The following is a 16,776-nucleotide window of genomic DNA, read 5'->3' as shown; positions in this document are numbered from 1 at the left end:
AATGCACATTTATTTCCAAATAAATTTATACAAGTGTCCAACAAGTATTTATGTTCGCTTATATTCCTTCCCAAATTTTTAGCATATCCTAAGTGATCACATTGGTGAGAAAATATAGAGACGTTCACAAATATAGCATGATACGGGTCCTAGACTACCCGGACAATTAACATGATAGTAGCTACGTATGGAATCTCGTCACCTAGTGCGTACGTAGCCCCTATATTTAGTAGCAAATTACTCGGTTATTACACCTATGGGGACAATTCCCTCTTACAAGGTTAGAAAGGAGACTCATCTCGCTCCAAGTGCACTTCCAATACCAAGAACAAGCCCCAAACCCTCAATTCGGATCCGAACGATCCCAAACTAGTTAGTTGAGGTAGGAACTAATCAATATAAGCTCACAAAATCGAATTCTAACTATTTAAGCGGTTTCCCAACCATTAACACAAGTTTCCTAAAATCCGACCCCGGGCCCACGTGCCCGGATTCCGAAATTTTTTTCGAAGGAAATTGTTCTCTATAACCTAAGGATCAATAATATACAATTTCTAATCCGTTTCATAAAAAATTTTGTGGTTAAATCTAATTTTTTATTAAAATCCTAGGTTTTGCTCTATTCCCTTGATTTACCTAAATTCTAGTGATTAATCTACCTAAGATACAAGTATTAAGCTAAGGATAGATGGGATAAACTTACCTCAAGATGGTAGGTGGGAATCTTCTCTCAAAAGCTCCCAAAATTGCCAATGGAAGAGTGAAAAGTGTCAAAAATTGGTTTGGAACCCGTATTAAATGAACCCACTGCTTCAGCGATTTCCGCATCTGCGGTGCCGCATCTGTGAGGAAATGGCCGCACCTGCGGAACAGGCCAAGATGAGCTGAGACCGCTTCTGCGGCTGGAGGGCCGCTTCTATGGTTTTGCCTGGCCTTCCCTTGGGCCGCATCTGCGATAGATGGACCTTATCTGCGGTCTCGCACCTGCGGTCCACCAACCGCAGGTGCTATTATGATAGAAGCAATAGCTTCAGCACTTCTAAAAAATTTTCACTTCACTCGAGCCTCGTCCGATTAACGCTCACGGCTTCCGGGCCCCGCCCGAACGTACCGACAAGTCTGAAATCATGAAACGGACCTACTCAAACCTTCGGAACGCCCAAAACAACTTCAAATCTAAGAATCTCCCCCTAAAACCAATTGAATCAAACTTATGAACTTCAAATTCTTAATTTTCCTCTAACGGGCCAATACGCCCTTAAACTACTCGAATTGACACCAAATTTTACGGGCAAGTCTTAAATGTTATATTGGGCTGGTACTGGGCTTCGGAAGCAACATACGATCCTGATACCAACGTGATCAATCATTAGTTAGTTTCTTTAAATCCATGAAATTTCAGTTTAACAATTTCAAATAAAAATTCATTACTCAGGCTAGGAACCTCGGAATTCGATTCCGGACATACGCCCAGGTCCCATATTTTCCTGCGGACCCTCCGGAACCGTCAAAAAAGGAATCCGGGCCCGTTTGCTCAAAATATTGACCAAAGTCAAACTTAGCCTTTTAAGAAAATCCTAAGGAGTCAAATGTGCATATTTCAATCCAAACTCTTCCAAATCCCGAACCAATCATCCCCGCAGGTCGTAAACTAGTTAAAGCAAGCACGGAGAGTGTTATTTGGGGGAACGGGGTTCTAAAAAGGCAAACGACCGGTCGGATCGTTACATTGAGAAGTCTTATGAGTCTTAATTCCCAGAATTAAATTCGCAACTCCCAAGTCTTTCATATCAAAGTTGCCAGTTAGCATGCGCTTAGTCGCATTTATGTTGGCAATGTCAATACTTATTATCAGCATATCATCCACATATAATCAAACAATGACTATGTGATTTGGAACATTTTTAATGTACACACATTTATCACATTCATTTATTTTAAAACCATTTGACAACATTGTTTGGTCAAATTTCGCATGCCATTGTTTGGTTGCTTGTTTTAGTCCGTAAAGTTACTTAACAAGTCTACATACCTTCTTTTCTTTACCTGAAACCACAAACCCTTCAGGTTGTTCCATGTAAATCTCTTCCTCCAACTCTCCATTTAAGAAGGCTGTCTTAACATCCATTTGATGAATTCTAAGACCATAAACTGCAGCTAACGCTACTAACGTTCGTATGGATGTAATTCTTGTAACTGGAGAGTATGCATCGAAATAGTCAAGACCTTCTCATTGTCTATACCCTTTGACCACAAGTCTTGCCTTAAATTTGTCAATAGTGCCATCATCTTTCATTTTCCTCTTAAAGATCCATTTAGAACCCAACGGTTTATTCCAGGAGGAAGATCAACCAATTCCCATGTATGGTTGTTCAGTATGGATTCTATTTCACTATTGACTGCCTCTTTCCAAAACAATGATTTCGAAGAAGACAAAGCTTCTTTAAATGTTAAACGCTCATTTTCCAATAAGAAAGTCACAAAATCTGGTCCAAATGAAGTAGACGTTCTTTGACGTTTACTATGTCTTGGATCCTCCTAATTAAATGTACTTTCTTTTGTTTCTTCCCGAGGTCGTTTAGATCCTTCACCAATCCACTCACATTCTTTTTTATACGGATATATATTTTCAAAGAACTCAGCATTATCTGATTCTATAACTGTATTGTTATGATTGTTGGGATTTTAGGATTTATGAACCAGAAATCGATATTCTTTACTATTAGTCGCATATCCTATGAAAACACAATTAACGATTTTCGGTCCTATTTTTACCCTTTTGGATTTAGGAACTTGCACTTTTGCCAAACACCCCCACACTTCAAAATAAATTCAAGTTGGGCTTCCTTCCTTTCCATTTTTCATATGGAATGGATTGTGTTTTTCTATGGGGTACTCGATTTAGTATTCGGCTAGCCGTAAGAACGGCTTTCCCCCACAAGTTCTGTGGCAAACCAGAACTTATCAATAATGCGTTCATCATCTCCTTTAATGAACGATTCTTTCTTTCTGCAATCTCATTGGATTGGGGCATGTAAGGGGTGTTGTTTGATGAATAATTCCATATTCTAAACATATTTGTTCAAAGGGAAATTCATATTCACCACCCCTATCACTTCTTATCATTTTGATTTTCTTGTTAAGTTGCATTTCAACTTCATTTTTGTATTGCTTGAATGCGTTTATTGCTTCATCTTTACTATTAAGTAAGTAAACATAGCAATATCGAGGGCGTCAATAAAAGTTATGAAATACTTCTTTCCACCGCGAGATGGTATTGACTTCATGTCACAAATATCTATGTGAATTAAGTCTAAAGGATTTGAATTCCTTTCAAGTGATTTATAAGGATGTTTAACATACTTAGATTCCGCACGTACTTGACATTTTGATTTGTCACATTCAAACTTAGGCAATACTTCCAAATTAATCATTTTCCACAAGGTTTTATTATTGACATGACCCAAACGTATATGCCATAATTCATATGACTCAAGTAAGTAAGACGAAGCTGAAATTTTATTATTATTTTCAACAACCATTACATTCAGCTTGAAAAGGCCCTCGGTGAGGTAACCTTTTCCTACAAACATCTCGTTCTTACTTATTACAACCTTATTGGATACAGATACACATTTAAAACCATTCTTAACAAGAAGTTCAACAGAGACTAAATTCTTCCTAATCTCGGGAACATGAAGGACGTTGTTCAAAGTCACCACTTTGCCGGAAGTCATTTTGAGAAATATCTTCCCACGTCCTTCAATCTTGGCCTTTGCATCATTTCCCATAGAAAGCATCTCATCGGGTCCAACAGGAGCATAAGTAGCAAAAGCTTCTCTAACAACACAAACATGGCGAGTGGCTCCAGAATCAATCCACCACTCTTTAGGATTGCCCACCAAGTTGCACTCGGAAAGCATGGCACACAAGCCATCAACATCATCATGCTTTTCAACCATGTTTGCTTGACCCTTCTTCTTGTCTTTCTTCGGAGCACGACACTCCGTAGATTTGTGTCCGGCTTTTCCACAGTTGTAGCAATTTTCACTGAACCGCTTCTTGCTTGGGTTGTATTTCGGTCCAGAAGCCTTCTTCCTCTTTTTGTTCTCTTCAAAAATATTTGCTCCCATTATGGTTGAGTTTCCACGGCCTCTCTTTTCAGCAGCTTTGTTGTCCTCTTCGATTCTCAACCGAACAATGAGATCTTCAAGGGACATCTCCTTGCGTTTGTGTTTCAAGTAGTTTTTGAAGTCCTTCCACAACAGAGGCAACTTCCAATCATCGCTGCTACTTGGAATGCTTCATTTATGACAAGACCTTCAGCAAGGCGATCGTGAATAATCACTTGCAAATCCTGGACTTAGGTAATAATAGACTTGCTCTCTACCATTTTGTAGTCCAAAAACTTTGCAGCAACGAACTTCTTCAACCCGACATCTTCAATTTTGTATTTCTTTTCAAGTGTAGTCCACAATTCTTTTGACGTTTCCACGCCACTGTAGACGTTATACAAAGCATCCTCCAGCCCGCTTAGAATATAATTCTCGCACAAAAAATCTAAATGCTTCCACGCCTCAATCACGAGAAAACGTTCCGTTTCTGGAGTTTCATCGGATAGCACAGGAACATCTTCCTTGATGAACTTCTGGAGACTTAGAGTAGTCAAGTAGAAGAACATCTTTTGCTGCCAGCGCTTGAAATCAATCCAGAAAAATTTTCTGGGTTTCTCCGCCGGTGCCAATGATGCCGGTGTTGTTCGGCTCGTTGAGGCATTGGCAGTCACCATTGGAACAGCTTGGTTCACATTTTCATTAGTCATTTCTGTAAAAGAATGACACAAACGTTAAAATCACGTAGATTTTAATCTCCAATAGAGTACAAAACCACAAAGGTTTTACTCTCCAAAAACAGTGAGTACAAATACAGAAAATATATTAAATTCCTTAAACTTGTTAGTAATCTGTATTTGTAAAATAATTCTGGAGAAAATAAATAACAGAAAAAAAATGTAAACGAAATAAAAAAAACAATTCGAACCCACTAAATTCACAGTGTTTCCTTAAGGAATTTAATCGCCTCCTAGTACCCAAGGTTATGGATTATTTCCTTCCAGGATAGAATGAATTACACACTGGTGTAGTGGTACTTCAAACCCCAGTGTTCCAGCGAACACAAAGTTCGGTAGCAAATCACACTTACTGTTGCTTTCTTTGAAGTTAAAATATGCAGAAGAAAGGAGAAGAACTCAGAAAATTCGTATGAAAATTCTGAGCAGAATAGTCTTGTATTTATAGCCAAAGTTGGGCTGAAATCTGAAGCGGTGCAACTCTTCAGAATCGTTGTTTATGCAAAACGGCCACAGCATAAATGGCTATTTACTCCAAGAGGGAAAATTGAAGGGGTCCATTAATTAATGAATCCGAAGCCAAAGCCGAGCCGAGCGAGCGACGACGATGACGGCGCGAGGCTTGCCTTCTTCTCAACTCTTTATGAGCTAGAAGAAGAGCAATTGCTTATATACCCATCAAAAACCTTTTCCTCTTCCAATATGGGACAATGTTCCTTCATCAAGGGGGGAAACTTAAATCTTCACTTAAAATTTTCCTTTCCCCACATTTCCCAATCACCCTCTTTTAAGCCTCATTAATGCTTAAAAACCCAACAAAATCTCTCCCTCTATCTTCTGCATTCTGCATTGTTTCTCAAAATAAAAACATAAGCATTTTGTATGATTTGCTCCGCCATTTGAGTTCGCCGCTGTGATTTGAAGTGCCGCTAGTTATTCCGTTCTATCTTGAAATGAATTAATCTGAAACCTTGGACAACTGTGAAAGAATTGAATTCCTTAAGGACACGCAAGAAGCATAAGGGCTCAAAAATTTTTATTTTTATTTTCTTAAACTCACGTCTTCTTGAGTATTGAATACTAACATAATTAATTAAGAAGTGATGATTGGTTTTAAAATAAAATGTAAACGTAAAGCGGACAAACGAAAGAAAATAATAAGGAAACTCAACAAAGCACTTTCAGCCTAGAATAGTGCATTCATAAGTCAATAGAGCAATATCAAAGTTTACAGTCACTCAGCCACCACGCCATATCCGTAGACGGGGAGCCGGGATTCAAAATTTATGATTCAGTATTCTAATTCTTTTAAGTTTGTGTTTTAAATTCAATAATTTTAAGATAAATACAAGATTTGAACAAAAGTTACTGAGTTCAGTACCCATATCCGAAGGGCTAGCTCCGCCTCTAATAGTCGCCCCTTCCACCACCACAACCAGCACCACCAAAATACACACGATTTTGCTACCAGTACTTCCGCAATCAGAAACATGAGTATTAGTGAGCTTTAGCTTGATTTTATTTTTCTCTTAGATGGAGTCAAGTCTTTTTCAGGATGATCACCACATGCAAATACCACTATTGACACTACTAAAACTGAGAAAACGATAAGGCAGAGCAAGAGCAGGCCTTTAGTGTAAGCTTCACTACAGCTATCATCATCACCATCCAAAGAAGAAACCAAGAACATAGCCTATTCTTACTACTCTATTATATCTGTAGAATGCATATTCATTGAGGACTCAATTTCCTACCTAGAGTACCAGAATTATAACGGTTGGTTAGGATCATGTCACATAATTTAGTATTTTTTCTAACTTTTGAGGAAGAAAAAGAAAACATTGTTTGCTTATCAGTCACTTTGCAAATAAAAGTAATAACAAAAATTCATAGTTTTTATAATTTCTGAGAGTTTTCATTGAGCCTGAATTCATTGTTCTGGACCATTTTTGTTGTGACTCCTAACCATTCTAGCCTTCCTAAAATTGAAAGGTCTCAGCAGTTCAGTGAGCTTAGACGGAAAACACGAATATTAATATATGAATTTAATTAATTTTAACCGACCGACGGCTTCCGTCGGAAATAAGGCGCTCCGACCAAGGCAAAGTACGAAGATTAATAAAAGTGAGTTTTGGCGGACTGACTCACGGTTTCCCTCGGAAAATAAATGTTATAAAACGGACGAAACCCTTGTTCTTTCTCATTTTTCTTTTTCTTTTTTCTTCGGTCATTTCTCTCTTCCTCAACTTTCACCTCCACGCAGCCTCCTCCTTTCACCGGGGTCGTACTTCACTCAGGTAAGATTTTCCCTGTCCAGAGCAGTTTTTTTTCTTCGATTTTTTTTTTTTATATCTGTTTGTTATTTGTTTATATAGATGTTTAGTTTTTGGATTTAGTTTACATGTGGTAATTTTGGTGCTATTTGTACATCATGACTCTTTACAATTTTGAATTTAAGAAAATGACCTTTTTACTCTCTTACGTGTAAAAAGATAAATGTCTTACGTGTAAACGTAAATTATGTATGTGTAAAAAAAGATGTAGGGTCATAAAACGAAAAATATGTTTGTAAAAAGCCAAAAAAACAATTGACCTGTAATTTTGTTTATTGTTTATGTAGATGTTTAATTCTGAGATCTGTCTAGATATTTATTTAGATGTTTAGTTTCAGATGTATCAGCGTTTATTTTTTTGGTTTATTATTTAGGTAATGTAGTGGTGATATCTGTTTTTGTTTATTTGTTTATATAGATTTTTGGTATTTTGGGTTTAGTTTATATGGGGTAATTTTGTTTATTATTAATTTAGATGTTTAGTTATTACGATTTAGTTTATATAGGTAATTTAATTTATTGTTTTTACTGTTTACGCATGTGGAACAAGGACTAGTTTTTTTTTGGTTGTTGGTAATAACTGTGAAATATTATCATTTAACAAATAAATTAGTACAATCTAAAGAACACGTAGAACCATTACCACCTTCTAGGAAAGGTGCAACGTACTCTCAGGCCTCTTACTAATCGCTAGTTACAATATTTTTTGGAGCAAAGAATTGCTACCTCTAGCTTTCCTAGAGTTCCTTTGTATGTCTATCCTATCTCTAAATTCCTTTTGTAACAGTGTCATCACAAAATTAGTATTTACATTGGTTCCTTTAATCACTTTCCCGTTCCTGGCTTTTCAAGTGTTAGTATATCAAGGCCCTCAAAATTGCTGCAGCTACTTCCTTTTTTAAAAACTTCCAGTGCTTTCTTTTGATCTTCTCCAACACCTGCATTACAGCCCCCCATGGAATTGTCATATCAGCCCATTGAAGTATAGCAGTCCTCAATTCTGTTGTCCATCGACGGTCCTGAAACAGATGATCTTGGATTTCAGCAACCATTTCATTACATAAGCAGCAGTTTGTGTCTTGTACTATAACATGTAATTTCAAAAGTTTATCTTTTGTAAGCAGCCAACCATAGAATCATTATGTGTTTTGCCTGCATAATAGAGCTCCATATTAACTTTGTTGCAAGTAGTCTAGTCAGGTTTCCCAACATAGCAATATAACTGCTAGTGATTGAGCATTTCCCAGAGGCAATCAGCATACTTACCCATTATGATACCACTCCATTTCTACTTTTAGAGAATTCAGTTTCCTCCAATACCAACTACAATCAAGAGAGTGTACATGAATCCATATGTTAGTATTTGCTTTCATATAAACTCCATGTACCTATTTGATCCATAACAGGTCTTCCTTCTCTGCCAATTGCCATAATAATTTGCCCACAGAAGCAATGTTCCACTTATTGCACCCTTTAATATTGAGTCCATACTTTTTGGTATACATACGTTATCCCAGGCTACTAGAGGCACCTTTCTCTTCTCTACAGAGCTTCCCCGGAGGTAATCTCTACACTTCCTATCAGTTTCCTTCAGAACACTTTGAGATAGTATAAACACAGAACTCCCAAGAGTTGTAAATAGAGAAGAGTACTGCATTAATCACCTAACCTACCAGCGTGTGATAAAAGTTTTGAGTATACAACATTTATCCTGTTGGTAATCTTATCCACTAATTGATGACACTCAATTTTATCCGCTTCTTTGAGCTTAGTGGCAGTCCCGGGTACCTTATAGGACTTAATTTTTTTATCGAAAGTAAATGACTAAAAATAGAAAATTGATTTGTGCTAGTTTTTTGAATTGATATTTATAGTTTTCTGCTGTCTTTGTGATTCTTGTTGAGTTTCCAATTCCATTTAGTTGATGAAAATTTTCTACTCTATCGTTGGCATCGGTTTTCTCTGTAATACACCAAATTTTTAACAGTTGCTCTAATATAAAGTCACATGACAGTCATTTTAACATTTAATAAACTTGTAATGCCGAAAGAACAAAGCATTGAGAATAACAAATTTAAGATATATGCATTGAAACTTTAATTCTTTAGTCACAGGCAAGTAGCAATTATTGAGAATAAATATCTAAAAGATTGCTTTATTGAAAACTTTAAGAAGTGAATTATCTTATCCTTTTTTTCATGATTGTGTAGATGGAACCTGAACAGCATAGATGGATGTATAATAGAAATTATCCTAATCATGGAGGATTGGATGAAGAATTTGTACAAGGGGTAGCTAAGTTTACTGACTATGCCACATCGCTTTCTCAATTTGGTGATGAAGGCACGATTAGGTGTCCTTGTGGAAATTGCAAGTGTAGAAAGTTGTTGAAACCGGAGATTGTTAAATTTCATCTTTATAAAGAGGGGTTCAAAGAAAAATACCATTTGCGGACTGCTCATGAAGAGTTCGAGCCAAGTGTCAATGCGCATTTTCAAAATTTTAGTGATAGTAAGGTCATTCAGTGGAAGATCTCCCAGGCAAAGGCTGCCCGAGCATCTAAAAAGGACAGCTCGTTGCACACCGAGGGTTTAGTCACTATGAGGACCAGGAGGAGATTGGTAACTTTCTTGATATATTTATATTGGTTTTCAGTTATATTCGTTAGAACTTCCAATGAACTCCTATTCTTTCTTTTGCATGAAAAGGTGTACAAGAGATATGGGTCTAGTGATGAGGTCTTTCCTGAGACCCAGGCAAAGAAAAAGAAGGATGGAAAAAAGGTTTGGGTTGAATCACAGGCTGAGCAAACATATGTAAGGTCCAAGCATTTTTCGTTTTCTTTAGAAGTTTATATTATAATAGTAATCGCAGGATGTCACAGGTTCAAGCCGTGGAAATAGTCTCTTACAGAAATGTAAGGTAAGACTGTGTATAATAGTAATCGCTTTTCCTTCAGAATGAGTATAAACAAAGCTTGGAGAAGTACGCTCGGAGTCAGTCGATCAACGAGCAAGATGGGCAGCGTTCATTTAACCGTCAGTCGCCCAGATTTTCTGGTGCTTCTTCTTCTTCACAGTCCTCTGTGAATCAGGATAAGTCGGAGGATGAGTTGGAGGCAACACGGAGGAAGTTGGAGACAATGCAAAGACAATTAGAGATGACACAGAGGCTGTTGGAGTTAAGTCAAAGGTCTCTGCAAGAGAAGAATGACGATTACAAGCGCATTGACAAAGATATTAAACGGCTCAAGGCTCAGGTTAAGTGGATGGTGAAGTCTGTCAAGAATAATAATATTCGTTTGCCCCTTTCTCCACAGACCGACTTTGATAACACTGAACGGGCAAATGATGCTGCCCCTGGTGATAATGATGTCTAGTTTCATGTCCTTGTGATTCTCCAAACATCTATTACTAGTTTGATGTAATTTGGATGTTAATACTTTATTGTAGCTTCAGTAGTTTGAATTGTATTTGGATGTTGTGGTTGAAACTTTAACATTTATGTTTAAAGCTTTTGGAGTTTGATTGGATATATGTCATCGGGTGGATTTCACTATTTCTTGAGCCGAGGGGCTACCGGAAACAGCCTCTCTACCTCCACAAGATAGGGGTAAGGTTTGCGTACACACTATCCTCCCCAGACCCTACATGTGGGATTACACTGGGTTTGTTATTGTCATCGGGTGGATAATTTAATCGAGCGAAGACGTGTCGAAGTGAAAGCCCCTGGTATTATTGAACGTAAATCTGTGCACGAACCTATGCAAACAGGGTTAAAAGCGGTAGATAGCTTGCCTGGGCTACGAATTTTTCCGTTGGTTGATTCTCGAAATCACCTCTTGAAAAAAAAAGGCCCTCGGGTCCAGACCCACAAATGAATAGGAAGCGAGGCGAGGGTCCTTCATTAAAGGGGGGAAAAGAGGGGTGGGGCTTTGTTCTGGGGGGGTGAATTCCTACTTACTTTTCTTAGTAATGGTAACGAAGGTATGCCAAGGGAAGCTCGGGACTTATGTCAGTAGCTGCCCGAGAAAGGACCACCCAATCCAGACAGGTTCTCGCAACTGCCTTTCAAACAGGACCTCGAGAGGCAAGCCATGGCGGCTCATTCCTCTACTCCTATTTCGGCTCTTATACATGCTGTTGTCACCTTTCAAACCAAGCTCTTGGTGCCTGCTTTAGCTTGGCGGAGGCTGTAACATAAATCGCTTTCTTGGCCGTGCTCCTTTTTTTCAGTTATAGGGCGGAGAGAGGGAGGCAACTGAAACTTTTAGAGTCGAGTTTACGCTCTTTCCTCCTCTTTCAATAAGCTTTTCATAGCCGTAGTCGTACTCAAGTACCCTTGCAGGGGAATCCACTTCTGAGATGGAGAGAATCCCAGGATGCATATGCTCTTTTCAGGGTTGAACCACTTTGGTACTTTGTTTATAGCTTTTTTAAGTTATGCAATAGAAGGGGGGGGCTAGCGCTAGTTTAATAGTTTGATTCATTGTAATTGAGGTACTATATCATGAAAAATACCACTGTTGAGTGTTCAACCGGTGTGCTAACGGAACCAAACAGCAAAAAAGAATGATTTTCTGTAATACACTGCATTGACTTGGACAAGTATGATCAACAAATAGAGTTTGCAGGATGTCAACCTTAAAGAGCAGAGAAGATAGAACTTATACATGTAAAACCAGAAACCTTCTTATTATAAATCAATCATTTAAGGGATTCATGTTGATAGACTCTCATGTTTACCTGTACAAAGACTTCTTTATTTCCGTTCTGTAATTACAGTATCGTATGAATTGGGCATAAAACTTACAGTTACAAACCCATTATAACTAAACAAAGGAAGTGTAGAATCGACCAAAACCGAATATTATTAATCATGTTGCAACATGTTGTACTGATTGATTTACCAGAGAAACTATTTCATTTTACGCGGGAAAGCATGGGAAACAATCAGACAACTTCAGAAAAGCCTTAACGTCTTCTATTGAGCTTCTGGTATAGGTGTCAAAGCCATCCGTTCCTGGTAGATTGGAGATAAGTGTTAAAACAAAAACAAAAAAAAAAAAACCGGGGGGGGGTGGGGGGGTGGGGGGGGTTTTGGTTCTTGAAAAGCTAAGTGCACAAACAGCACTGAGAGAGGGAGAGTGTTTACCTCAGAATACCGCAGATACTGTTGATGTCCCTTTGTTGTTTTAACAATTGTTTCCCACTTGGGATCAGTAGATAGTGTCTTACAAGATTGTTTTTCTGGACTTATTCCTGTCCCAACATATGATCTTGAAGATGCATTTTTTGTGGACAGTGAAGGCAAAGTACGGCAAAGCCATGAATCTGATGGAGATTTTGGTAAAGGAGGGGGAGCAGGAAGCGCCGAGTGTACCATGCTTGAGTTCTCTAACTTTTCTTTTTTAACATTTTGCTTTCTTGTACTGCGTTTAACATCATTCTTTGGCTTCGCTGAGGTGACTGCATCCTGGTAAAGGTCTTGAGCTTGTCCAGAAACCATCAGTGCCATCATTTCCCCTCCGTTGTTAAATTTTTCTGCTGATTGTGGTGGATTGGAGATTTCCTTTTGAGTATTTTGCTGTGAAGTTCTACCGTCCACAGGCTTAGTAAAATAGCTAAGCGAAGAATCTACGAAGGGCTTTTGTTCTATTGTCTTTTTAAGAATCTCACGGTCCTGATCATGTAAGTTAAACGGTCTCTCCATCGTAGGGGAACATGATTTCATGATTGGAGATTCCACCTTATGTACAATATCTACATGCAGAGTTTTCTCCGCCAGAGGAGTTTCTAAATCCGCTTCCCTTGCATCGTTCCAATAAGGAAAGCTATTACCGGTATTCTTCTGCAACCCCAAGCAAACAGGCTCTGGATTATTTCCTTCTTCATTAGATCCAGGGATTGCTTTATTCTCGTAGTCCTGAGAAAGATCATTAGCATAGGCAGAAATGTCCCTGCCTTTCACATCGTTCTTATCCTCATTCTCGGATCCGCTACAAGAAGCGGTAGATGATGATCCAGTTCGTGTTCTACTGGCAGGAGATATGAGCACTCGAGTTCGTACACTCATACCAGGTACAGGATTCAGAAGACAAAACGAACTTTTCAAGCAAAAACGCGGCAGTAATCCACAAACTTTATAAGGTATATTTCCATCATCATAACTGTCATCATCACTTTCTTCTTCTTCGCCGTTATCATGAAATTGGGAATAATGACGTGCAAAACTAGGTCCATAACGCAATTGAGGCCGCTTATCCCCATTTACTACCTTCTTCAGTTGTCTTGGTTGCTCCTGAACAGCTGGTTGCTTCCTGGGCGCGTAGTGAGGCATTTCTAAAGTCTTTTCTGAAGCCATCGCCTTGGCTGCTGGCAAAAACCGATCAATCATGAAATCTCTAGTTTGTGGATCTGTTAACGAGGTACCAAATGGTTTTGCTTCTGGCTCGTCTAATCCACTTAAGCCACTTACGCTACAATTCACGAAGAATGATTCAGTTCTCGAAAGCTTATCAGGGGCATCCATATATGCTTCATCACCATCCTCTGATTCACTTTTTTCCTTATCCTGTTTAATTTCTTTTGAGCAGTCAATGCTATCAATCTTCTTCGCCTTCTCGTCCAATTTCATGCAGCTCGGTGTGGAATGTTGAGCATTTCCTATTTGGCTCTTACTAACATTTTGACTCTCATGAGCATTATCAGAATCCTGGTTATCTTTCAGCTTCCTCCCTGGGGGAAGTCTCGGTGCCATAGGTGGTTTTTCAGAAGCCCGAATCTGCCGTTTGCTTTCATACTTGGGTTTTCCAGGGCTTTGTTCCCAGAGGAAAGGTACAACTCCTGGGTTCCTCACTGGACCTGACTTCAGTTCTGATTTGTAACGAGGAGGATGAGTTACGGTGGGGAGAGAATATTCAGTTTTCTTCGTCTCATCTCTCCCAGAAGCCGCTGTTGGAGAGACTCGTCTTACTGACAGAAAGGGTTGACTCAAATTCAGTTGCTTATCCTCCATGAAATTCTTCAGCAACATACAAACACCTTATTTCTGCAGATATAACCATCAAACTGTAAAACTTACTGCTATATTCAACAATATGGACAATATAACAAATGGCACAATCCTCAATAATAACAACAAAAAATACATAGTATAATAAAACAATATTTCAACCAGCTGCTGCATTTTCCCAAACTGATGTTACTCATTGTAACAGTTGATGAATGAGTCACTACAGATTGGTTTTACTCCTTCCAATAACTAACTGAGTCAATCCAAGTTTGTATTTATCAGCTTACTTCTCTCTCTTTTCTAGGAGAAGCAACAATCAATCAATCTAAACTATCCCTAAATCCCAAGTTATATAAATCCATTGACCAGATTACAAATGCTCATAAAAATTCTCCAGACAAACACAATATCCAATATAAGTGCTATTCTAACTAAATTGTATAATCTAATTGTAAAAATACTTTTTTTCTAAACGCATACAGGATTCATTTATATTAGCTAAGATCTCAAAGTAAACACCATAAGTCTCTTGTTAAAGATGCAGATATTCAACAGTTTGTGCTTGCAGCTGGCACCAAAATCTAAGTAGGATCAGGAAGCTGAAAAAGTTGATGGTTTTATATTGTCGTATAGGGATTATTCCTTTGATTCTTAACCACTTCATTTAGACAAAGATCCAAACAGATGGGGCAAAAACAGAAGAAATTGTCACTTACTAGTTCATGAGTTTTTGCCGCTAGCTTTAATTTCAACTACAACCAACTAAACTCATTTATGGTCACCTTTGACTCCCTCTCACCCAACCTAATTAGTGCAACCATGTCATCTTTGGATACACTTAGGCAAACTGATAATGATAGAAAAATTGGAAAAAAATGAGATACGTTTCTGAATAATCAAATAGAAAAGCTTCGCTACAAGATTCCGAGTTGAAAATAACACTGTAGATTCATAGAGGTGTATCCAGAAAAATTCTATTTACTTTGATATTTACCAATATGGTTAGCCCTATTTCTGGCGTTTTGCTTATACTAACAACAGTGTCATACCCAGTGTATTCCCGCAAGTGAAGTCCGGGGAAAGTAGTATGTACGGACCTTGTACCTACTGTGTGTGAAGGTAGATAGACTGTTTCAATAAAAGCAAAATCACAACAGTTATGTTTTGCTTATTCTAAAAGTTATTAAAAAAAAATGATGGAACTTCCACTAGCCTAACTTTAAAAATTTGATTCTTGAGGATCCTATTGAACTCATGGAAACTTAATTTTACTTGCCCTCTGTTTTGGTATCTCAACCAATATTGTTATCAATCCAAGTGTTTTGCCTTAATCTAATTTACCACCCCATCTTCCCAAACCCCATACTCTCCATTTTTACATGCAGCATACCTACCCAAAGAAACACCCAAACTGAATATAAAGAATGCCCTCCCTACCCCTACCCCCACCCACACCCCTCTTCTTTCTTCTTGGGTTGAAGCCAACAAAAAAGATTAAAGCTTGGAAGTTCCTTGTAATTATAAACAATTCTCAGGCATCAAATGGAAGCCATAGCAATCCAGCAAAAAACACCTCTCAACAAAATTAGCAACCCCCCAAAAAAAGAAATCAAGACAGGGTAACCAATGATAATACATTTTAAAAAATAAAAAAAACCAGTGAGAAATCTGGAATACCTCTGATAAAGGGATGATCTTGAACTGCAAATGACTTTCTTGGCTAATTGAATGAGCAGAAACACTATGTATACATAGCTGTAAAACACCCAAGAATCAAAAATCTTTATTAAAAAAAACAAGATGAGCTAAGAGAGAGAGAGAGAGAGAGAGAGAGAGAGAGAGAGAGAGAAACAATAGAGATGAGCTAATACAGAAAGACAAGAATAAAGGACTAACCTCACTTACATATTAGTACTAATTTCTGGATTCTCCTTGAGAACTTAACTTACCTTGCATCAATGGAGAAACTCCAATAAATTGTTTTTTTTAACACTTAAACTATAGCAAATATTGTACCAAATATTGTTTTTAAATTCAAATAAACAACTTGAAGTTAGCTAAAAAGAATCAATACGTTCCTTAGTTTACTGATATTTTGACTTAGCCTTTTGGTTACTGGTTTTTGGATCATGTGATGGCATTTATTTAAAAAGGTTAGGGCCCTCAAAAGTCATAGTCATTCACATGCATCATTGTCATGCATTTAAGTGTGTAATCTTGGGAAATAGAATTTTGGCCAAATACATGTACAGCCCATTCAATTTGGCTCCATTTTTTATTTTGGTACTCTATTTCTGCCTTGTTCCATTTTGACCCTTCAACTATATTTTATATGTTTCATTTTGGCCCTCCAACTCTATTTCTTATGTTCTACTTTAACACAAAAGTTGAAACCGGTGCAAAAAATATAGCGCGTGTGTACACACAAATATGAGGTGTAATAATATCCAATTAAATGTTGCCACCTTATTTTTTCATCCATGTCAAATGGGTCAATACTAAAATACCCGAACCCGATCGTATTTTTTCATCCACTATTGCCCCATCTTCATTCTCTAAGTTCCAAACCTTTCATCTGCC

General features: G+C 37.9%; 2 protein-coding genes across 4 annotated transcripts; one reads left to right on the top strand and one right to left on the bottom strand.

Moving 5' to 3' along the window:
• The first annotated feature begins 6,932 nt into the window (after positions 1 to 6,932).
• Positions 6,933 to 10,700, top strand: LOC109241696. Its single transcript, XM_019408458.1, has 4 exons — positions 6,933 to 7,146; positions 9,393 to 9,803; positions 9,891 to 9,998; positions 10,142 to 10,700. The coding sequence occupies exons 2-4, from the start codon at positions 9,393 to 9,395 to the stop codon at positions 10,559 to 10,561; spliced, it is 939 nt and encodes a 312-aa protein (XP_019264003.1). The 5' UTR covers positions 6,933 to 7,146; the 3' UTR covers positions 10,562 to 10,700.
• Positions 10,701 to 11,851: 1,151 nt separating this feature from the next.
• LOC109241703 lies at positions 11,852 to 16,304 on the bottom strand. 3 transcript variants are annotated; one of them, XM_019408466.1, is made up of 4 exons: positions 16,093 to 16,304; positions 15,874 to 15,951; positions 12,337 to 14,232; positions 11,852 to 12,204 (listed from the first exon to the last, which is right to left on the bottom strand). In XM_019408466.1, the coding sequence occupies exons 3-4, from the start codon at positions 14,215 to 14,217 to the stop codon at positions 12,166 to 12,168; spliced, it is 1,920 nt and encodes a 639-aa protein (XP_019264011.1). In that variant the 5' UTR covers positions 14,218 to 14,232; positions 15,874 to 15,951; positions 16,093 to 16,304; the 3' UTR covers positions 11,852 to 12,165. The 3 variants fall into 3 exon arrangements, with proteins under 3 accessions (XP_019264011.1, XP_019264013.1, XP_019264012.1); XM_019408468.1 differs by having other exon boundaries at positions 16,102 to 16,304; XM_019408467.1 differs by lacking the exon at positions 16,093 to 16,304 and having other exon boundaries at positions 15,874 to 16,065.
• Between the last annotated feature and the right edge of the window lie 472 nt (positions 16,305 to 16,776).

This window comes from Nicotiana attenuata, unplaced genomic scaffold (genome assembly GCF_001879085.1).
Source record: "Nicotiana attenuata strain UT unplaced genomic scaffold, NIATTr2, whole genome shotgun sequence".
In the NCBI taxonomy this organism is placed as follows: Eukaryota; Viridiplantae; Streptophyta; class Magnoliopsida; order Solanales; family Solanaceae; genus Nicotiana; species Nicotiana attenuata.
This window is presented reverse-complemented; position numbering and strand designations above follow the sequence as displayed.

Excerpts from the sequence above, each read along its gene's own strand:
- LOC109241696 (XM_019408458.1), top strand. The coding sequence starts at position 9,393 with ATGGAACCTGAACAGCATAGATGGATGTATAATAGAAATTATCCTAAT. Across the intron at positions 9,804-9,890 it reads TGAGGACCAGGAGGAGATTG|GTGTACAAGAGATATGGGTC; the intron begins GTAACTTTCTTG and ends TTGCATGAAAAG. Across the intron at positions 9,999-10,141 it reads CACAGGCTGAGCAAACATAT|AATGAGTATAAACAAAGCTT; the intron begins GTAAGGTCCAAG and ends CTTTTCCTTCAG.
- LOC109241703 (XM_019408466.1), bottom strand. The coding sequence starts at position 14,217 with ATGTTGCTGAAGAATTTCATGGAGGATAAGCAACTGAATTTGAGTCAA. Across the intron at positions 12,205-12,336 it reads AGTATCTGCGGTATTCTGAG|GAACGGATGGCTTTGACACC; the intron begins GTAAACACTCTC and ends CCAATCTACCAG.